Source organism: Hippocampus guttulatus, chromosome 7 (genome assembly GCF_054856545.1).
Source record: "Hippocampus guttulatus isolate MCC_2025c chromosome 7, RoL_Hgut_1.0, whole genome shotgun sequence".
NCBI lineage: Eukaryota > Metazoa > Chordata > Actinopteri > Syngnathiformes > Syngnathidae > Hippocampus > Hippocampus guttulatus.
In genome coordinates this window covers 19,696,413-19,720,707 of record NC_141267.1, presented here as the reverse complement: position 1 = coordinate 19,720,707, position 24,295 = coordinate 19,696,413, and the positions used below count along the sequence as shown (strand labels likewise).

General features: G+C 42.3%; 1 protein-coding gene across 8 annotated transcripts in view; it reads right to left on the bottom strand.

Moving 5' to 3' along the window:
• lpp (LIM domain containing preferred translocation partner in lipoma) overlaps positions 1-24,295 on the bottom strand; it is a 91,494-nt gene that overhangs the window by 29,002 nt on the left and 38,197 nt on the right. For 7 of the 8 annotated variants that reach the window (XM_086115076.1, XM_086115072.1, XM_086115075.1 and 4 more), the window contains 3 exons: positions 20,798-20,907; positions 19,170-19,292; positions 8,329-8,856 (listed from right to left, as the gene is read on the bottom strand). In XM_086115076.1, coding sequence (XP_085971202.1) covers positions 8,329-8,856; positions 19,170-19,292; positions 20,798-20,907 — 761 coding nt within the window. Of the gene's footprint in view, positions 1-8,328; positions 8,857-19,169; positions 20,713-20,797; positions 20,908-24,295 lie in introns of all 8 variants that reach the window. The other variant, XM_086115080.1, reaches the window with a different exon arrangement.

Sequence of the window (24,295 nt, the reverse complement as noted above, 5' to 3'; positions counted from 1 at the left end):
ATCCCCCCCCTCCCCATTCTTTACATTTCTGACCTTCGCTGCGCAGATCTTTACGCCGCCTTTGATTTTCAATAACGCACCGTGGGTTGACGTCTGTCGTGACCTTTGAGTTGTTCCTTCTAATTGAGACGTTTGGGAGCGGCGGGAAGGTTGCGACTCGAGTCAATCCCAGATCAGACCTGTCGATGCAAATCGAGCGGAAGCTCTTTTGCTCTTCTAACGACGACGACGTGCAAAAGCACCACCCCTCGTTTTATGTGTCTAAGTCTTGGGGTAGTTAATATTTGGCCCAGGGCCAAAACATAGCATGATATTAGCACGCTAGCTATCAAGCTGACAACAATGTAGCATTATATGGATATTGATCATGTGATGTTAGGAAATTGGATTATGGATGATACAAGTGCACTGGATTTTTGCCAAATTTAAATGACAATGTAGACCAGGGGTGTCAAACTCATTTTTGTCGTGGACCACATTGTAGTTATCGTTACTGTTGGAGAGCCGTTATGACTGACACCAAATTTAAAAAGTCAATAACGGTTTATTCAACTATAGTTTAAGTTACTGTAATGAGGTGTTTGGTTACAAGAAAATGCTTACAATGTGATATGAGAATATGAGAATTTTAAATTCAATTTTCGATTTTAGCAAGCATCATGCAAGTTGACATGCTTGATTTGCTTCCGCGGGCCAAATAAAATGATGTGGCGGGCCAGATCTGCCCCCCCCCCCCCCGGGCCTTGAGTTTGACACCTGTGATGTAGACAAACTAAGAAGTGTGAAAATATTAATCTGACCACGCCTAGCCAATTATTCATAAAAACACTGAATAACTACTGTAGTATCTGTGACTTAGAGCGTGCATGGCTCAGCCGGGCCCGGTGAGTGACGTGGGCGTCGTGAACGGGAAGATAGAGTCGTCTGGCCGTTAGCCGTGTTGGTGATCATAGGAAAATTTGGGACATTATCAGTCTTTTCCAAACTCTTTTCTCCTGGCTCGCCACCACCACGGCAAATTATTTCCACGAGGAGTGGGGCATGTAACTGCAGTTCCGCCAAAAATGAGATTTGCTTTGTCCATTTTTTAAAATTATTTATTATTCGAGTGTTACGCTGAATCACCGCAGCCCTATCGTACGTCATGAGACCATTATTCCGCGTTTGTGAGAGTCAACGTCGGGCATTTTGTAAATATAATACAGAGTTGAAGGAAGATAAAATGGAGTGCGTCGACTTAACCTCAGAAGAAGTGGATCTCAGGACCCGTTCAGGGCCTTTGGTCTCAGGTTTTGAACGGCACAGTGAGATCTTACGCAGTTAATCTGAGCCGCACATCAAACGCGTGGCGGAAAAATGCAGCGATTACCCCAAACAGACTTTTTGACTTGAAGCTGGTTTTATATACCTGATCTGCTCGTTTGACAGCCCGCAGCGATGCGGTGGCAGAGTTTAAAGCGCCTTGTTAGGCTTCTCTTTTGTGACAGCACCCCAGACTTTTTCACTTGAATAAAAAAGAAATTGCTTTGCCTCCACACGCTTTTGTGATGCCGCCGCACTTACCGAGAGCGTTTTTTTTTCCTTCCGTTCCACGGCGACAATAGAAACCATCGATGCTTTTTTTTTTTTTTTTTTTGACTTCCATCTGTCTCAATGCAATCATTTGTTTGCCTCGGCCCCTCGGGACTCAAACTTTCATTTAGGTGTGTGCTTTAAAAGCAGCAGACATTCTTTTCTCCTCGCACAATGAGACACAATGGATGGCAGGCAGCCAGAGAATTCAAACTTTGTCGCCGGGATTCACAAATACGCAATTAAGAAAATTTAAATATTTACAGTTTAGCTTCGACAAACTGCTTGCTGTGAGTGGTTCAAAAATCAGAAGCAACTGAACAAAATCTTGACGGCAATTTAGCCTTTCCACAACTCCTCGAAATGATCCTATTGACTTGTTGGGTCAAGACATACGTACCAAATGGCATGCCGTTAAGAGGATGTGTCTTCATTTTGCAATTAAATGCCAATCTGTCTCATATAGAAGTTTCAAATCTGGAAGCACAAAATCTTCGTCTTTGAAGGACCCTTTGAAAAAAACCAAATGGAGCCTAAGATGCTTCTTGGGAGCTTAGCAGGTTGCTACGAAACCAAAAGAAACAAACACGGCTGCGTTTGTGTGCATCTGTGTGTGCTCTCCAACAAGAAGACATTTGTTTTGTTTTTGTTCGGGGCGACAAACCCGTGCCTTTTGCAAGCCGCCGCTTGAGTGACATTGGAGACGACGGCTCTCAAATGTCAGTCGACGACTGACGACGTCTGTCAAGTGGCACGAAGCGCCGCTGATGGGAGGGCGACGCGACCTCCCCGTGTCCCGCCCGCCGTCGAGGCACCTCGCAGCTTCCGACGAATATCCAAATACAGTACATCATCCTATCCACCTCAACTAAAATGGAATCAGATGCAGCTCATTTCAGAATTGGAGGAACATTTTCTACATACACGAAAAGACAGAATAATTCATGCGCTTGTGTAAATAATAATTGTCCTGAGACAAAATATAACAGTAGCTGCAGTAAAACGGAATCCTAAATGAGACCGAATAGCTAAATATTTGTGTTTCTGAACATACTGTATTTGTAACCCAATACACTGTACGGTACTCAAACCATTTTAGTATTTAGAGAAGGGGGGATGGGGGGGGGGACTGACAAATAATCACTCCATAATGTGTACGACCATAGTTACATTCTGGGGAGTTCAATCTTGCTGTTTACCAAAAATCCAAAGGAAATAGCATAACTGGGGCAGCTATGCCACTCCATACCTTCATCCAATCTGTTTAGTTCCTTGACATTATGTGGAGACAGCATCTCGAATCATGATTGTGGCCAGCAGACGCCGACATGTGGTCGCTACATGCTACACACGTTGTGCGCTTCCACGCTTATATGGGAACTTTGCTTCGTCATGATCCCCCGCCAGATGCATGTTTTATCTTTTTTTTTTTTTTTGGATGCCCTAACACGTATTTGCATAATCCCGTTTGACGAATTTCCTGATTGCCAATATGATGCATTATCATTTTATTAATATTACATTTTCTTTTTTTCTTCCTGAGGAAGCCTGGCAGCCCAAGGCCACCTTCCGCCTTGTGAGGAGGAGCACATAAGTCTAAATGTTCTCCAAACAAAATAGGTCATTCTCTTTCAGCTCCAATTAAATGCTGAGGGGTGCGGGGGGGGGGGGGGGGGGAATATAGAAATATAACTCTAGAGCAGCTGTGTACCATAATTAAAAATTAAGGCTCAAGCCATAACCGCCGCGTGTTCCCGTGCAGACGGGATTCCCGCAAAGAGACAACATGTAATGTATGCGAGCCAGCGAGAGGAAATGGCTTTCTTTTTCTTTTTACGTTTGTAAGATTGTGCGTGAGTACAAAAGTAGGTCATGTGTTTGGAAGTGACACATGCGCCTGCAAACAGATATTTGAAAATCTGTTGAGTGCAGAGAGGGGCCGCCACCAGCAATCTGGAGGGGCGGAAAAAAAAAAAAGAATTAAAAAAGCAAACAACATAACAACAACTGACGGGTTGGTTGTTGGGACAAGAGGTGAACTTATTTGACGTCTCTTTAGCATGTGGGGTGAATGATATTATAAATTTGTCAAAAATATATTCATTTAATATAGTTTTGGATTTATTTTGGAGCTTTTAAGTGAGAGAGATTCTTGCACCTTTCTAGTAATGTTGCTGAATCAACATTTTGGCTTTATTCAAAACAATATTTCAGGAAAAAAAAGTTTTGGGCTGTTTTTTTTTTTTTGTGTATATACACTGAGCAAAACTTTTGTTTTTGCTTCCATTTTTCCATGCGGTGAACTCAAAAACTTTTCAAACAGAATTTCTGTCAAATATTCCTCCCAAATGTAACTCCGTGTTCGTGAGCGCCTCTCCTTTACCGAGATTCGACGGCACAATTATTGCGCATTCTATTCCAGCATAGCATAAGACATGAAGACACTTAATAATTAATATACAGTTGGGAAAATATAGTGACTTTAAAAATGGAAAAAAAAAAAGTAATTTATTTGCCCATTGCTGTTAATTTTAACCTCCATTCGCTCGAGTGACTTTCAAAATATTTTGACCTCACGTCGTGAAACAAAGCAACCAAAATATGACAAACAGTCTTGCCGCATTAGATTATCAACAGCGCTAACGACACCAAAGAATATGAGAATGTGACCTAATATTAGCCAGCAGGGGCCGCCGTTTCTATTAAGTGGCGCGACCCGGCAGCCACGACTGCCCCCAAATGACATACGAACAAAATAAGTAGTGAGAATAATAACATACACAATATACCATCAGTATGAGATGGCGAAACTGTAGCGCGGATGTCAGGTATGTTGTTTGCAGAAGAATAGCGGAAAGCATTTTCCACTGAACTGCGTTCCCGACGGCAGCTATCGATCGAGGTCGTTATTTAGCGCCCGCGCCGTTTGTCTGGGAGCGGGCGAGTGAGCGCTCACTTATTTACGAGCGTGCGTGTGACATACTGATCTGACCGCCGACCGAATCAACCCGGCCGGCTCTTTTACTTTCACATAGAGGCCAGCCAGAGCTCAGATGGACCGCGAATAAATGGGTCGGTCGCAGGAATGTTACGGAGTGACGGACGTGCGGAACATTGGGGAGTTACCGCGTGTCAAAATCGCCGGAAAAAAGTGGCGATTGTGGGGAAAAAAATGCAAAGACACAGCTAACACTGACGTAGACGGAATGGAATTTCTGTGTCGCATATGCAAGCAAAGTTTTGTAGCTCCCTGGAACATAACAAAGGACGCACACAACATTGTGGAGCGAGCGCACTGTGAAAACATCCCAGGAAGTCAAGTTCGGAGATAAAATACTCAGAATTTCATGAGTCAGTCATCTGCATGATAATGCAGGATCGTTTTGATTTTTAGTGCCTGACTGAATAATTGGCTGGCTGATTTAATGGGCTGAAATTAGCTTATTTAAAATCTCCAAAAATCTGTGGGGAAAAAAATCTGATTTTGGCTGTTTTTTTTTTTATTCTATTCTACACAGAATTCAACATAAGACAAACTTGACATTCAATGACATCCCAACACACAAACAACAACAACAAGTTGTTTAAATACATTGGATGTCGATTTTTTGATCATTTAAAAAAAAAATTAATTCTCAGATGAACGCCAAAATCCTGATTCTGGAAAGACTGCTATTATTCATATCTTTATTATAGTAGGCATTTTGGAAGCAAACATGAAATTATTTTAGTCCATTTTTTTTCAGTTTACCAGTGGATTAATCAGATATTGCAATTTGATTCTGCCTCAAAAAAAATCATATCTGTCGGGATCCTTTATTTTTTTTTTTTGGCGTTTAATCCTATTATTTGGCATTCATGTCTGGTTAGGATGAAAAAAAACTGTTTCTAACGCCGTTTATTATTTCCTAAAATTCCTCAGCTGAATTTCCCATGAAAATCCCCCCCCCCCAAACTTTCCAGAAACTGTCCACCCTTTTGCAACTTTTAACAGCAGGCAAGATGGCTGACCTTCTGGCGGACATCGGCCGCCGGTCGGGATTGTGAAATAATCCGCTGCTGTCAAAACCGCCGTCACTCAAGCTCAGCCGGCAATAACACGAGTCGTCATCCCGCTTAGCCTTTGCGTTCCCATTTCGTGGAGCGATGGAGATTCATGGAAATTGTTGGTTTATTTTTGACGCGGGGATGGAGGAAAAAAAAAAGTTAAGATTTGGGTTGCATGAGTTGGTGTTGAACATGTCATAACCTTCTGTGACTACTCATCCTTTAATGAAGACATCTATCAAAGGGCATCCCGATAGCCCGTCACTCAATCAAGCTAATGGACGGACTTCTTTAGTACGGCTTTAATCTAAAACGGCATTTAAAGAGACGGCGGCGTTCAATTCAAACCGCCGTTTGCCAAGGTTACCGACGAGTCACCGCATGATTAGCGAGCAAATGTTTTCATCACGCTGAAATTTTTAATTATCGGCCGGACCGTATTTAGCAGATCGGAGACGAGTTGTCAAAGAAGAAGAGAGAAGGCGAGAAGCGTACAAGAAAATAAAGCGGACGATGAAGACGATGTGGTCCTTTGAAACATGGCGGGTGGATTTTATTGTCAGTTTTGTTTTGTTCAGTTTTGTGTGTAAGATGAAAACATTGAATTATTTTTTTCCTGACATTTCCTGACTTCTCCATCATTTTCTGTGTTTTGTGGTTTTTTGCTCATCAATTATTTTTCCATTGTGTATTTTCCATTTCCATTTATATTATTGTAATTTATTTATTCTGTCATCATGTTTGTGCTGTAATAGTTGCAGTATTTTTTTTTCTAAATGTTAACCAATATTTTTCCCGAATAGTTTTGAATTTGTGGCATCAATTTTGTACTACGTCAACTTATTTTTTTGTATTTCTTTGAGGATCTGCATATTTTACATCGAATATTTGACTATTTTTGTCTGGTATTATTAGCGTTATTCTCCATTACATCCCTGTATTTGTCTTTAAGTTTCTTATATTTATTTAAAACTTTGACTTTTTATTTTTGCTGTAGTTGTTATTTTATTATATTATTACATATAATTCTAAACGCTAGCATAAATGCTAACATGTGTCCGTCTTTCTTCTCACCATTTTATGATTTATTTTTGGAATGCTACAATTACTAATCGAAGTAATTTATCTTATTTTGACACTTGATATTATAAATATAGACAGTATATATTACGATGATTTGTTCGACTTTCAATCTTATGGGGCGAACACCTAGCATCCTTGACGGAAGTAACTAACAAAACAGAAAGACCTTAGAGAGTGAGGTCTAAATATATCCAACACACTCATTTGCTTTTTACTGCATTTAATGAATTCTTTCCTTTTCTTTTATGTGGCATCAAAGGCAAACAAACGCACTAAACGTCACCTTTTGTGTTTTGGCGCCAAACTGGGACGTCGGCCGAGCGAGCTTTCAAGTAAAAAAAAGAAAAAAAAAGTAGATTTTCTCGTCTTTTGAACAAATATAATTAGGCTGGCGCGTCTAATTTGTGTTTAGTAAAACACGTACAGTCCTTGATGAACGTCTCCCGCAGGACGCCGTCCGCGCTTTGTACGTGAACGAGAATCCTTGAATTAAAGGAGAACTCCAGGGCCTTCCACTTTCCAGAGATGTTGTTCACATTACACCAAGTCTGTCTCTGTGGCATTGGACTACACTGTACTTGACAATTCTCAGCACACAGATGCAGGGTACTATTAAAAGCTCTGTTGGCACTGGTCTACATGCTGCAAAGCAAGTCAGCTTTTAATAAAATAAAAAATGCAAAATTGAAAAGGGACTGAATGTTTTTACCATTCTAATTTATACTATGCATATATACACACACACACTCTCTCTCTTTCTCTCTCTCTCTCTCTCTATATATATATATACATATATATACAGTATATACTGTATATATACACATACGTATATATATAACGAACTTGAATAATGCAGTGTTTGGCGTGTCAAGCAAGATGCCGTTTTTTAGATTTACTGAAAAGAAAATGTATTGACTCATTTTTTTTCACCATTTTTAAAAAAAATGTAATTCAATTTGAGTTGCAGTCTAACAGCAACTTTGCGCATCTCAAACTCCACCATTTCACCACGCACGTTTTTGCGAAGAGCAACTAATTTGGGATGTCAACATAAACAGAGTTCAAAAGCTCAACAGAGCTCCATTTGTACGCGGCGTAACGCCAAAGAGAAACACATCTGTCCCTGACAATAAATCAAGTGCAAATCTTTTCATCTCTGTACGAACGCTACAACCAATCACAGCGAGGGAGGCAGGGATGAAGAAAACGCCGCCGCTGGTAAAAAAAGGAAAAAAAAATCTTACGAGACAAATTGATTCAGATGGCGCATAGCCCCAACGGACGCCATCTTTGAAACATTTATAAAGGTTAAAACAACAGTTGATTCTGTGCATCGCAATCAAAGGCTGCAAGCGCCTTCCCTGTCGCATTACCATGCAAGTAAATATTGTATATGCATGCATACACATACACAAAAAATGTGTTTGAACACCACAAATTCCTCATAATGCGCGCGCACACCCACACCCACACACCGAATAATGGAGAAATACAACGAAATGGCAATCAACAAAGCTAACTGCACGGGATTCACAAAGTTGCATAAGGTCTCTGGTAAATAGATACACACAACATTGTGGAGTGGCCACTAGTCAAGGTACTGCTGTGTTCTGGGACTGTTCTTACCTTCGGTGGAATGACCGGTCCAGAAGCGGAGAGGTCCAGGCTCTGCGGCACGTCAGTAATGTAGGTCTTCTTGGGGCCCGCCGCCTGGTAGGGTTGAGGCTCGGTTTTCCTGTAGGCCTGCTGCTCCTGATACACGCCCGGACCAACCGGGGAAAACCCCGGCTGGGGCGGCCCGAAGGCGAAGTCGGGCCCTTTGGTCTGGGCCGGCATGTACTGCACCTGGGTGGGGCTGCGCGCTGGCTGCGGCCCCCCTCCAAAGTGCTGCCCGCCGGCGGTGGGGTGCTGGGGGCTGGGCTGGGCTGCCCGCACTTGGACGTTGAAGGTGGGTTGGCTGGGAGTGGAGGCGGTGGCGTAGGACGCCGCCACGGGCTGGAGCTTCGCCGGCAGTGTGGACGAACCGCCGCCCGGGCCCTGGGCTTTGGGCGTGGACTTCTTGGTGGCGGTCAGCGGCGGCTGATTGGGGATGACCATGCGCTTGTAACCCGTCACCGGAGCACTGGGGGTGGACACCGAAGAAGGGCCAAGGGTCTAGGAATCGACATTTACAGACGATGGTTAATGATACGTACCTGGAAAAACAAATTACAGAAAGGAAATTGGGAAGAACTATTAAGTCATATACAGTAGCTCCCCAAAACTATAAACAAGGACACACACCAGTGTGAAGCAACGACGTCATCCTGTCATGAAATAGGCACGTCAAGAACTAAGGCGGAAAGGGTGGAACTTAAGTTATGGAGCCGCGCAGACCATAAACATGGCGAGACACGGCATTGTGCAGACATCACATGGGGGAGTCTGCTGAGAAAAACTAACGACGACAGAGAAACCGAGTGGGGGGGGGGGGGGGGGGGGGAATCAAGTCTTGTAGCTCCCTGGGACATAAATATAGTAACGCACAATACTGTGGAGCGACCGCCAGTCAAAATCGACACCATATTTTTTTGGGTCGACTATTCTAATGAAATAAAGTGAAACAATCGAGAACCAAAGGCAAGCAGGCAGAACCAGTAATTCATGCAAGTACTCTGACATCACGACACAATGTTGTATGCGTCCGTGTTTACGTTCAGTGACTCGAGACTTTATGAATCCAGCCCAGTCTGCCTTGGTTTTTGCCGTTTTTCTCAATAATTTACCCCCCTCACACTCCCCCCCCCCGCCATTAGACCGTGACATGGTCACTTTACAATATTGAGTGCGTCCATCTACACTGGAGTGATGCCACTTATTAATTCTGCCAAGTGTTCCTCATTTCTCGACTTGAATTTATGTATAATAGTCTTTTCCCAGTCGATGATGAAATGTCGTTGCTTCACAATGTTGTGCGGCTCCAAGTTGGTACTTGACGTTTTCCCCCGTCGAGAGCAACATGTTGCAACAATTGCCCTGGTTCAGCAGACGTCTGGTGGAGTACCAAAGGTCTTGAAGCGTCGCTCGTCTCTTTTTTTCTCCTTGTGCAGTAACTCGTAGTAATTGACTTTTTTTTTTTTTTTTTTTTGTCTTGAGGCGCTAACCTAATAAGGCCGTCCAAGGTTAATGACAGACCCTTTTTAGACGGGCTGCGTGGTCTGACACCGATAAGCGGCGTTGGGCGGAAAACAATTAAGACTGACACCACAGCTGCTTTAGCCCTGACGCCCCGTGATTGAGATGTTATTATTTTCGCGGCCTTGAAAGCCGGCGTCCGGCCGCCGCAACTCTTCCCAGGAAAGGCGGAGAGCGTCGCAAATCTCCGTGATTTAGCGTCTTTTCCCGTCCGAGCTGCCCAAGTCAGCACAAGTGTTATGTGACGTTTCCAGCCTGCGCAACAATTTATCCCGGTCCGCCGTCCTTCTCTCCGCCCATTACATTGTGTACATTGTGTGTGGCTGCTGTCAAGATGCTTTGGAATTTAGTCTGTGCACTCACTGCAGTCCATTTCAACTGAAAAACAAGTCCCTCCACATTGTTGTGTGTCTCCATGTTCACGTCTTTCGAGCTCCGTGACATATTTCCGCCGAGTCTGCTTTGGTTTTTGATTTGTTTTTTTAATTCCCCTGTCACATGTTGCCGGAATGACACTAACTGCATCTTTAGCATCTTGCTATGAGGAAGCTAGCAACAACATTAGCGTAAAGTTGTTTGTTAGCATCGGAGGTGCATGCGGCTTGTTTGTTTGAATCCCAGCTAATCCACGTCAGAGGGGTGGCCCTTGAGGAAGTTACCAAAAACATGCCGTGCTTCTAGTCTGATTTTTGGCTGGCTGATTAACGCTGATGTTCATTAAAAGGGGGGGGGGGGGGGGAAATCAAGGGTTTATCTGCATATGTATGGAGAGAAATTTCCACTCTGCCCTTTAGGAAGAGACATTACTTCATTTAAATGTTTCATGGCTTTTAAAGAGTGCCGATTATTCATTAATCTCTTTAGGCCTCCAGAGCTAGCGTTAAGTTAGCGCGGCCGCGGCTAATGCAAATCGAGGGGCCCCTCCAAAATAATTACGCCGCCATGGTAGATTTTCTACCAATTATGCCAGCGGAATGTGATGAAACTAATCAAATGCGTACCATTAGTCGCTCTGCCAAGCGGGATACATTTTTTTTCGGGATCCGCCCACGCAGATAGCATGTCCGCCCGAGCGGCTACTTTGACGCAAAGCTCATACGATCACGCGCAAAAAAGACAAAACACGCTATCAGGAATCTTGAGTTGGTTTGATAAGACTATGGCACAATCACCTAGCCGTACAAAACAAATATGCTTGTACATGACAGATTTTACAGAGTTTGAAAAAAAAATGTTTTTGGGGGCGGGGGGGGGGGGGGGTCGGTCAAAAAATTTCAGATGTGTTGTGCCTTGATGTGAAGAGAGCGGCCTCCCAGGCACCTCACGGTTTAAACAAGGCTCCAACAGCGAACGCTCGGACGAACATTTGAAGCCAACAGTGTAAAGCATCCATGCATTGTGAATAAAGAACAAAGTTTTATGATGCATCAAAAACAAAAAAGATGCAGAGCTCCCTTCCTCTGGGGCTTTTTCCTAAAGGTTTAAAAAAGAGAAGGATGAATCCTCCACCCGGGTGATTTGAAATGCAAAGTTAACAGTTTTTAGCGAGCAGCCCCCAAAGGCTGCTGGAGTGGCTCCTAATCTTCCCCTCACGTGTCGTAAAAAGGCTTTCTGGAGACTCGCCGACAAATTTCACACTCAACTTGTCGGAAAAGTCGCGGTGAATTCAGAGCGCGGGGCTCAGGGTTGGCTTTCTGCGTTCGCTGAAAATGCATCGCCGTGTTGCGTGGAGTCGTCAAGGCAAGAGTTTAGACAGTCGATGTTTCTTCACATCTGTGTTGCATGTTTGACTCTGTGCAACACGGCGATGCATTTTTAGTCAGTAAAGCCAATGTCGGTCGTGTTACAATGGATTTGACTTGTTTCAGTGAAAATATTCCACTCATGCGCGACACGGAGTCAGCTATGCAACAAAGGTGAGAAGCATTTTTCCGTTAAATGCTGATTAAATTCGACTGGGATGAATGTTACTGAGCAACTGGAGTAAACCATGCAACACAGATGTGAAGCATATTTCATGTGTACATTTATGTTTAAGTTATTACAACAGACTAGAGTCTTACTCTTCTAATTCGTGTCACTGAGTTTCTGTGTTGCATGGAGCGGACCACGTAATTATATGGTTGCGGCATCATAACGGCCGCAAATGTGAGCACTGGTGGAACATTTTGTATTTTGGCCTTGATTGTTTGCACGGCGCTCCGCTAGCCAGTGGCGACTGTTGACTGGAAGGTCAATCCGGCAGCAGGTTCAGAGTTTTGACAGGGGGCGGCCCACTGCGGGCTAGGGTAACTTAGCCTCGAGGTGAAGGAGGTGCGGGGGCGCTCCGCATTGTTCCGTCAACGTTTGTTAGTCACCGTCTTTTGTCTTTGATAAACAGGCCGAGCCAATGACAAACAAGGGTCGCAGCCGCAATCCCCGACTCTTTATCTCACAAAAAAATCAAGTCCTAGAAACAACGCTAAGAGGCTCGACGTCAACTGCTGTCACTGTAAATTATGACACATAAACACAGAGTTTGATGACATTGACACTATGAGTAATACGTCCAATTTTGGACGGTTACTTCATGGCAGATATCACAACATCCCCACTTGTCAACTATTCAGCACATTGACTTCGACAAAATTGTTCGTGGAAGAAATCCCACAGTCGTCACAAAAAAACCACCAAAAAAAAAAATCACAAGCATCTGACAATAATAAAGTCATAATAAATAAAAATGTACTAAGAATTAATCAATGAAAAGTAGACATTTGAATAGTACACAGAATTTGAATAGTGGTTCAGCATAATTAATTATTTTTCAAAACAAACTCATGAAACAGGTGTGGAAATGATTGGCGGAACCGCTGGAACACTGTAGAAACATGTTCAACAAAGGCGTGTCCTCTAATTAGCATCACAGATGTCAAACTTGTCCAATTTAAACTTTGGCTAATAGTCACTGAGCTATTTGTTGGTACCACCAAAACATGGACCAGAGCAAGCGAAGGACAGAGTCGTCTCGGGAGATTCTCAAGAAAATTATACGTAAAGATAAAAGCTGAACGAGCATTTCCTTGTTCCTACGACTACAGTTGCACATACTGTGCTGGATGAATGACAACGCTTGAGTTTTTCCAGGTACAAGCCGACGCTTGTTCCATTTTTTTTTTGCTGACGTTCATGGGAATTTCTATGGAAAATCCTGCGGATTCCCGTAGTTCAAAATGACGTACTATTCCTAATGACGTACAAAATTAGCAAAAAGGGAATCGTCATCTCTACCATCATCACTCGCTCCCTACACCCGAATTTTGAAAGCGCTTTGTGGAGCTTAACAGCACCGCCGTCCTCGGATTGGCCGACAGCCGACGGTGAGTATCACCATCCCAAACGGCGAGTCGGTCAAGCGCACTGAAGTGTAAGTGAGCACACAAAGAAAAAGTCCAGTTGTCTTTGTGCATCACTATCACCGTCCGCTCAGCTACCTTGCACGCTATTTTCATACTTGGGGGTCAAAAGGCCCGATGTGGAGCTCATGTCATGTATGGAGCGTGACACGCTGACAGAAGCCGAGTACTGGAAATGGCGCCGAGATGCCGGATGGCTCCGGCGAGATGCGCCGAAGGGGGGGCCCGGCGTCACGACGCGTCCGTCAAAGCGTCTTCCGTCACGGGATGTCACAACGGGGCAACGTGATTCGCCGTCTGAATGCTCACTCCCACATCTCTCCACGTGCGCACAAACTGGGGTCGGCAAAATGACGGCGCAAGAAATCATCGTGTTGGCTCAACTTAAAAGCCTAACCCCTGGCTTGAAACCCTCATTTGAAATGCTAAACTTGAGGTGAAACCCTAACTTCTTACCGTTACGAGTCTTCTGTGTTCAACTTACGTCAAACAGCTCGACTTCACTTTCAAACTTAAATAAGAACAAACACGAGAGAGCACTTAGTCCAAAACAAACGGCCCAACGGTAACTATTACAAGCTTGTATGCCGCTAAAAGGGCGGAAGAAACACGCCGGTTAGCTGACTGGCGCGTTAATGAAAGATTCAGGCCACACGATGAGATCGTTTTGTACGTGGAGGAAGAAGAACACAGCTTTGATTTCATTGCGGTGTCACGTGGAGGGCGTTAATGACGATATGGGCTGATTAGCTGGCCGCTAGCCTTGCTCCGCGGCAAGTCATTTAAGGACAAACAACAACAGACTCTGATTCCAGGCCAGGCCTTGAAAAACAGAAGCACGGGAATGCCAATATTTTGTTCACTTGATTTTTTTTTTTTTTTAATTTTGCAAATCATCAGCTCCGAAAATAATGGCCAGTAACGTTGACCAAAAGAAAAAATTGCTTTAAACATCTACAAGGGATACTAAAAGTTGTATTTTTGTTCTCACACACACACACACAATTAAAAATCTACACAAATTGAACAGAATGTTTTTTTCACCTCTGATGAACAAATAGAAGACCAGATTTTTAAACTATTTTCTATAAACTTGCTAATTGACAAAAAAAATCCAATTTCAAATTGTTTTATTCATTATGAAATAAAGTAGAAATTCTTTGAAATTCAATTCGTAAATAATAGATAAATAATAAGTGTATTTTCTTCCATATTTTAATTAGTTAATTGGGTAAAAAAATCCCAAAATATATTAGATAGAACTTTACCTTCATGTTTTATTGTTTAGAAAAGTAACATTTTACAATGCATACATTTTTTCTTTGTCAAAATAGAAATACTAATATTTTTATTGACAGGTGTTTTAGTATGTTTAATTATTTTTTATTATTTAAACAAAGCGAGAATAATAACATTCAAGGGGTGTGGTCAAGTGAGTGGCATCACGATCTGATTAGCGGAGCGAATGAAGTTTTTTCATTTTGTATTTGTCCCATTCCACACAAAGCAGGGGGGAAAAAGGGACCATACGACTGCTTGCGAAACCCGTTGAGGCACTCCGAAGTGAAGATATCACTTGATGCGTCTTTTTCGGACTTAGGGGAGAATTTTCAGTGAGCTGGCTGGAGGTTTTTACAAAAATGAGGTTAACAGTGACCTCCAGTAAACAAAAAAAAAAGAGGCTTCAAATTCATCTTTGATTTAGAGAAAAAAAAAATACGGTAAATAAAAATCACCAGTGGTCAACGAGGATACGAGCAGGAGGTCAGCGTAGTGTGATGTCGTGTAGCGGTGGCGGCGCTAACGCAGTGGGTTGATGACTAGTCTATTTTGACACAGGCGCTCGCCTCCTTGTTAACTCACCAAAACAGAGATGATGAGCTCGGACAAGCGAGCAGCAAAACTCTCCGAGGGAAACATTTAGAGGGAAGGGGAAAAGCCGCACTGTCGGGGTTTGTCCTCGTGTACACTAAACGCCAGTGTAGGTAGATATCATCGCATCATACACTTGCTCAACTCAGCGCAGCGGGGACGCAAACCGGAAGAGGTGCTAAATGGAAAACTACATTCGACAAAAAGCACTCTTCTCAAACTGAGGATCACTGAGGGCAAGTAGCATCCATAACGGGATTAGTGTTTCAAGGAAGGGTACGGTTTTCAACACCGTGGGCCACAAAACCCTTTTGATGATAACACTTCATATACACGTATATTTCCTGCTTCTTTTTTTATTTTTTTGGGGTTAACCTGTATGTTTAAGAAACTTGGGCCTGCGTGGGTTTTCTCCGGGTACTCCGGTTTCCTCCCGCATTCCAAAAACATGCACGGCAGGCTGATTGAACACACTAAATTGTTCCTCGGTGTCGGTGTGACGGCGGATGGTTGTTCGTCTGTGTGTGCCCTGCGATTGGCTGCCAACCGGTTCAGGGTGTCCCCCGTCTACTGCCTGAGGACAGCTGGGATAGGCTCCAAGCACCCCCCCGTGACCCTTGTGAAGATAAAAGCGTATCAGAAAATGGATGGATGGATTTCTATTTGAGTCCTCCCTATGTTTTTGAAATCAAAACCAAACTTAAATGATCCTCCCGCAGCAAACCAAACATGTTGTTTGCTTCTGTGTTCCGTCATCAATTTATTGTATCCGGCAACTGCACTACAATTAAAGAGGACTATTTCACTTAACAATACAAAATATATATTTAGAAAATAATTCACAATTCAAACGTTTTCTTTACCCGGTTAATTGTTGCCCCTGAACCTCGGGGGCATCGTGGGCCATAGATGTCACCATCATCTTAACACGTGATGCTAAGCTGTCATCCGGAAGCGTGAGCCGTGTTGGTTCATAAGAGAGATCATCTAGCGCACAACATTAGGCGCTCTGTTCTTCAAAAACATTTTGGACCTTTTGAGGGGTCAACTACTGTGGCTCAATAAATCAACGTTGGCGGCTATGGAAAAAAAAATAAAAAATCTGCATGTGTACGTCCATGCACATCAAAAACGGCCCATTTAAAATTTGTCATGATTAAAACATGCACAGGCATGTTGGCGGCAGCGCGCAGACAGCTAAAAATAAAAGAAAATGAAATAAATAAATAACGGCTTGTTGGGCCTTTTTCTTTTTTACCAAGTCAGGTAAAAAGCAGCAGGTCGGCCATACATTAGTTAGCACAGAGGCTAACCCGCACACTCGATCCCGGACAGGTGCCTATCAATTTTTTACGCCGTGTTGACAAAAGCTTTCAGGTCCCCATGGCTAATACAGTACAGCACATGTTTTCTCTCGACTAAACTATGCACTCACACTATATTTTATTTACAAAACAAAAAAGACGAGCTGTATATAAGCAAGAAAGCGGCTAGCCGACGTACACGTGCTTGTCGAGTTCGACCATGCATAGCGTAAAGCGTTCGTTCCGCACACTTTGTGAAAGGTCACATCCGAGTGCTTTTCAAGCACTTTCAGGTATACCTCTTGAAAGTTTTTCTATACCTGACCACGACGACACATTTTATTTTATCATGTACACCGTTATGTCATTCACTGATTTTTTTTCCAGGTTTTTTTGTCTCTCATTAAAACATAAAAAAATGAATATCTTTTAAATTACATTTGTTTAATTGAAAGAAATATTTGCATTATACATGAATTAATTTGAGCTGTTTTTTTTAAATCTTCAATTGCACCAATAAAATAGAATAAATATCTTTGTTATATTTTATTTTGTGTTATACTCATTGTAATTTTTTTATCCACCCATCAATACATTTTCTTCAGCTTACCCGGGGGTGGGGTCGCAGGGCCTTCCTCTTTAGCGGGGAAGCCTAAAATTCCCTTTCCCCAGCCACTTCGTCCAGCTCTTACGGGGGAAGCCCAAGGCAATATTTGACCGTCAGGAAGACAGTTTCTCCAGTTTGTTGTGGGTCACCCCGAGAACACCTGACCAGGGAGGGGCGGCATCCTACACAACCAGATCCTAACCAGATGCCCGACCCACCTCATCTGGCTCGTTCTCGATGCAGACAAGCAGTTGCTCTACTCAGAAATAATAATAATATTATAATCATAATAATAATAATAATAATAACATCACTGAAATTACCATGTATTTAGCAAGATGACTTTGTAATCACACATTCTTTTGAAGTGAAAACTTTTAGATAAAATCGGACTTGATATTATCTATTCCTATGCTTTTTAAAATTTTTATATCATTTAAAATAATAATGATTAAAAAACATGACAAGATAAGCCTATTTTCCCGAAACGTTGGCTACGAATGAACTATTTTTTCTTTTCATTTTTGCATTGGGCTTCTCCCACACACACGCACGCACAAACACAAACACACACACACGCACACGCGCGCACGCACGCACGAATGTAAATGCACACACTACATCTTGTATGAGGCCACAGAGTTCAATGGGAGCTAAATGAACAGCCAGTCAATTATTTATTTCCGCGTATGTTAACCTTGTTGTCACTTTGTATGCATGTCGAGTATAAATATACAGGATGTACTCTATGTATGCCTCCTTCAATACACTAATACAACAACACTAAATGCGCCATAGGCTACATCATCTGCGACCTTTCTTTTTTTCTAATACATATAAATCACGTGTCTGTCCTACATTGATTGAAACGATTTAGTTTTGTGCCCAAGGCTTTGACTTTCTTTTAATATCCTTAAAAATCAACTCGTTTATGTAGGTCGAGGCACATTTAGTCGCTATTGCCAAACAAAAAGGGGGCCTCATTTGGGCTTCTTCTTCTATTTCTTTTTTTTTTTTTTTTTTTTAAAGGAGCAATCGTATAATTTTGGTTTTATTATCCACAAATGTCATCTACGCTTAATGACATGTCTGGACGCACTTTGGTCAAAGTAGCCCAAGGATCTACTATTAGTTAAGCACACAACATCCTCTGTGTTGTTGAAAGTAGCTGGTTTTGAGGGGACAGTCCTGTGTTGTGCAGAAGAGTCCTTGCTTAAAATGATGACCACGGGCAGAGTGAGGGTGTTGCGACCAGGCAAGCGGCTTATAGTTTGCTGAAGTGCAGCCTAGCGTTTGAAAAAAAAAAAAAATTCAAGGGCCCCAAAAAATGGGAATGCCCCTTTGGACAATAAAAGCATTTTTTACTGGAGGAGACAGCACTTCATACACTTTGTCCATTAGCTTCGCAGTCGTGCATATGGGGCATGCAGCGGACACGTCACAAAGTCTCGAGTCTCAACACCCATTCTGTTATTTTCTTTTTCCTTTCTTATAATGACTTGTTTGAAATAAAAAATTTTAATTGGCAGGGTATTTTTCAATGATATAGAACATTTAATTATCTTGAAAAAAATTGTCTCTCATTTTTAGGATAAGTATTTAATGTGTCAATAAATGACTAAACAAAAGAATAAAATGACTTGCTGTTTGGCAATATTTTTTATATTCTAATCTAAAAACAATACAATAATCTCAATTATTATATATTTTAGTTTTTAAGTATTGTACTTTGGAATAAAATTGGGTTATTAGGTTATTAAATAATAACTATGTAAATGAGCCAGCACTGTGACAACACGCAGTGTCAAAAGTCTGAATCGTCGCTTATACAATTTGGGTCAAAGGTCACCAAGCTATTTGTCAACGTTATAATTTTTTTGTTTGTTTGGTTGTTTGTTTTTTTAAAATAAACTAGGCAAATGATTTTATACAATTCAATGTAGAGGCGGTGTTATGTAAATAAACCATACTGTGATGACACAATCTGGGGGAAATTATGAACCCGTCATTCAAAGACACAATTTGGAAACATTTTCTGGGAGAAAAAAAAAAAAAAAAAAAAAAACAGGGCTCTGAAAAGTGTCAGGAAACATGAAATGAGGTACTTGCGTTTACCTGAGTGTTTCGCGTCCTGTATGGCGAACTGCTCTCCAGGTCGGCCAGGATGCTGGTGAGAGAATCGATCTCTGCGTCCAAGCTGGAGCGTCGCTCCTCCAGAGTCTTTTCGGGTCCTCTTGTCTGTGAGAGGAACATATAAAATAAATTTAACCACCTTCATGTTGGTACGGTTTTTCCATTGTCAAAGGTTGATTGCATTTGTTAAAAAAGAAAAAAAAATCATGAAAAAGTGATATGGATGGTCTCCCTTCATTGTCACAAATGGATGAAGCTTGTGCAACCGCGCAGGAGATTGCGCAACATACGTGAACACAAGTGAAGCTTTGTGAAGCAGCACATCAAACCATCAAATGAGCATTGTGGATTATTTCGCGCTCAGCGTTACTCATCCCAATGGAATGTCAAGCACTTGAAGAAATGTTGCTGTTATTATTTTTTTTCTTATTGCTATTTGTGCTTTTTTTTCCCTCCCCCGTTCATCCCAAAGTTCCTCAACAGGTGTTGCCGTGTTTTGTTCTTGCGTTTTAACCTTGGTGGCCCAATCAAGGTCCAGCAATTGTGGCTAATGACTGCTTTTTGTGACCTTTTTGTCCTTATTATGCTCAGGTTCCTCAACAGGTGTCTTTTGTCCTTGCTGTTTGTGCTCTATTTCCTTCTTTTGATCCTCAGGTTCTTCAATGAGCATTCCGTCTTTTACTTATTGTTGTTTGTGTGCTATTTTGTCCTTATCCGTCAGCGTCAACTAATGATGTCATTTTTGCCATCTTTTGTAAGTGCTTTTTGTGGTCCTCTCTTTGCTAATGACCTGGTTCCAAAAAGTGTTGTTCATGTCTGTTTTTATTGCTTTTTGTGCTCTTTTCTCTCTTTGCTTACCACCAAACACGTTACTTTTCTTGTTGTGGTCTCTGTTCTTTTATTGCTTCATGTGTTGTCCAAGAGATGAAGGTGCCTTTTTTGTTTTTTGTTGTTGTTGTTTTGAGCTTTCTTTTCTCCTCATTTGCGAACAGCTTCGACAAATAGGCTCCAACATTTGTTGTCATTTGTGCTTACTTTTTGCGCTCTCTTTCCTCATTGCCGTACCCCGGGTACAACCTGCTGTTGTTGTCTCCTTAGTCATTTTTACACTTTTCATCAACAGATGCTGCTCTCTCCTTTTGTTGTTTCTTCCTGTGCTATTTTTTTTATCTCGTTTACTCTCCGGTCCCCAACATATAGTTATATGCTGTTTTTGTTGTTTTGTTTTTGCTAGTTTTGTGCTCGCAGGTTCCCCCAATGAGGCAGGCAGGACCAGGCTTCACCAACAGGTGTCAGCCTTCATTCTTAACAGCTGAGAAAGTTTGTTTGCTTGTGTGTGTGGTGTGTGTGTGTGGGGGGGGTCCTGGAGTTCAGGCTCATGGCTGCGGGCGTGGAGCCGAGCTGCAAAGTATCCATGCTTGGCTGCGAGTCGGCGCGGACGAACGGCCGCATGCTTGGGCCGGACCTCGCCACGTGAACTCGAGAGCGCGGCACGCTCGCGGCATTTCGTTACTCCTTGCCGACACTTTGGACAGAAACAAGAAGGGGAAAAAAAAAAAAAAAAGGAGAGGAGAGGAGGAAAAAAAAACCCGCAAGCGAGCGTTTCTCACCTGATAGTCGTACGAGTTGGCGGGCGGAGGCGGCGGGAAGGAAGCGGCCGACGATGGCGGCGAGTGGATCAGATCGGCGGCAGGCGGCGGAGGAGGAGGAGGGTAGTCAGCTAGGGAGAGAAAGAAAAAAAAACTAAGACACTTGCACTGCTACACTTCAGTACACCAAAGGATTAATTCTATATGGTAAAATTTGTAAATCCACCTAATATTTTTGGGAAAACCCTGATCGTGCTGAAAAAAAGCGCATGATGTCTATTCTACCGTGTGCAGACTTTAAAAGCGCTTCAAAAATGAGGCCAAGTGTGCTTGCTTCAAGCTGTTTCTTGCCAATCCAGTTGAAGTTTCCTGTGGAACTTAACATTAAACAAACCAAGCACCATTTAACCAAAACACATAACTTGGCCTCACAAAATTTCGCTTGCTAACAAAACTAGCATTGATTCTAAACAACTAGTTTTTAACCACAACAAATACAAACAGAGCATATAACAATTCATAAATTTTTTTTTTTTTATCATTTGGTGAAAAATGAACAATACTGCTGCCAACTCAAATTTTTGTCATGATTTATCTCGTTTTTATGAAGGTCACAAAAACCTGGCATTTGATCAAAAAGTCGCAGCGTGCGCCAGTCACCGTGACACCGAAGATTCAACGGAAAACTCATTCTGATCAACGAGTCCATAATGTCAAGAGTCTTTTTGCAATGAAAAATAGTGACTGATCCTCTATGAAAAATAGCCAACGTCCGCGGGATCCCCTGCACGGTCGCCACTGAAGGTCGATTATTCGCTTCAGCAAATATTGCCCTGGAAAAATAGATCGGCACCTGCGTCCTGCTTCACAGTGATTGGAATTTTACACAGCGCATACGGGAGACAAAGCCCTCAATTGTGTTGCGTTTGGAGGACTCCCAAAAAAAAAAAAGACTGAAATGGTGACAAATGACAAAACGACAGACATGCGACACGGCCAACGACCCGTTTTGGCACATCAGCTGGTGTCCCGCATGAACTCCGTTGGTCACTCCTCTCGCTAGTGATTGGCGATAGCTGTCAGCTTGGGACAAAAAGAAATACATACAATGAATACAAAGTTTGTCGGGTCACACGTTGAAAGAGTCAGCAGGCTTCGGTGGATTGACACACAGAATTGTCGCAATCTGTTTCAAGAAGTCGCCGTCGTCGTCTGATAAATCTGCATGTCAGGTTGTCGTTTTATTTTCGATTAGAAATGTCAAATGTTTGGGGGGGGGGGGGGGGTGATGAGGGAAACGAGCCAAATTTGCACTCCTTAAATCGGCGCTAATCCAAAAGGATTGCGGCGGGGGGGGGGGGGCACATGTTTCAGGCAGGGATAAGGAGTTGCGCGGCCAAATTAAACCGGAGACTTAAGACGGCGGGATCATCGTACGCGAGGTTGGACACGAACAGGAACCGGTGCCAATTTCGGGACTTTGACGAATTTCATTACGTCTTAATTGATGTCGTCGGTGTCGCTTATCCGAGACAGACTGGCAAATTAATTTAGCAGACAGATAATGCGGCGTGGTTCTAATTGGACACATCTGACATCTTGCGCGCGCACGACGTGGCGGGAACCGAGAGTGTGACGTCGAGAGCAGCCTTGCTTTGTTTTTCTTGACATGTAACGGCAACGAGAACGTCGTTTGAAACTTTGCAGCCAAAACTTTTTAGCGCTTTTAGTTAATTATCACTTTGCCGCATTAGTAGAGTTCATTTGCAGTTGGTGGCTTTTACAGTTTGCTTTTTCGTTTCTTTCTGACAAGGGTTGTTCGTTGTTTTCAGTTAGTTTGTCCATGACTGTTTGTCAGCTGCTTTGCTATTTCGTTCGTTTCCGTTTGGTCATAACTTCATTTTTTTTTTTTTTTTTGGTAAGTTTGTTTGTTGCTTAGTTTGTAGCCTGGTTGTATACTGAATTTCTCGTTTAGTTTGTGTGTTACTCAGTTTGTTTGGAAGCCATTTTGTTCGTGACCATTTCTAACAGTTTTGTAGATTAGTTTGCTTCTTGGGTCGTTCGGTACTTTATTTGGTCAAGACTGTTTTTTTTTTTTGGTGACTTGCTTTGTTCATTGCACGATTTATGTCTGTGTGAGTTATGTGGTGTGTTCATTATTTTGTTTGTTTGCAAGAAAGTTTGTTGGAAGAAAAATGGCACATTTTCCCCCCTCATAAGATAAGAAAATTTAATACTGGAAAAATCCATCTTTGTTTTTGTAAATATTACTTTTTGTGGGATTTTTGTTTTGTGGGGTGGGGGGGATATGACTATTGTTTTGTGTTTTTTGTTATTGTAAAGTGTCCTTGGGTGTCTTGAAAGGCGCTTATAAATAAAATGTATTATTATTATTATTATCATAAGATCAAAATTGATTGTCCCAAATAAAAGGCCTTTTGTCCACAGCTTTATTCTTGCCATATTTCAACTTTTTCTCTTTTTTAATAGTCATTGTTAGCTTTTATTACCATAAAATTTCAACTGTGAAAAGCAGACAAAATAATTCTTTGTGATTGGAAAGATGCTGACATTTTTTTCCCTTGATGAAATGACTTTATTGTCATAATATTTCACGTACATTTTTTCTCTTTTTATGACATTATGATACATTTTTTTCCTCAAAAATTGGCAACTTTAATTTCAAAGGCATTTAGTTTGCTGCCCCCAGTGATTGTATCGCAGTGTCGTGCCCCTAGTGGTGGAAGTATTGTATTACAGTGCAGTGCAGTGCCCCTAGTGGCGGAGTAGTTAGAACCACCCAAAAAGTCAGTGGGGTAGCCATTTTGATAAATGGCAACTTTAATTTCAATGGCATTTAGGGATACGCATGGTTGTGAAATGTATCTGGCATCAGGACCGAAAAAGGGGCTAAAGGTCCCTGGACCTAAAAGTTTGAGAGCCCTAGGTTAGTCAAGAGCCTGAAAAAAAAAATCCTGTCAAAATAAGTTGAACAAGAACTCTTTGGCAAAGCCCCAAACAGATTTTTATTTTTTACAAACGTCCATGTGACAAAGAATAAGCGATCACAAAGTTGCCTTTTTTCAAAGCAATTAGCACCCTCCTACCCCCGAGCTAAACAGATTTGTTGATAGGAAGTGGTCCTGGTCGCCACATGATGTCACGGCGCTGATCAGCACGGCCGATAAAAACACACACACATGCAAAAAAAAATAAATAAATAAATAAAGTTTCAAAAACATCCGACGAGCTGCTTTTCCTACAAAACTTGCTACAAGTTGTAAGTCAACTTACTAATTGTGGGCTGGCTTTGTGTCATTAAGCGTTTGCATAAGCGCTTTTTCGTCGCTGCTCCGAGGCGAGGATGACGAGCGGCTGTTTGGTCGCGGTCCCTGGCGCACCTCGCCAGGAGGATTGACAGGAAGTCCAGCGAGCGAGCGGCCTCGGCAGCCCCGTGGAGACCGCTCGTTCGCGCCTGGCGGCTTCCACATCAATGCATACTTTATTTGGTGTGTATTA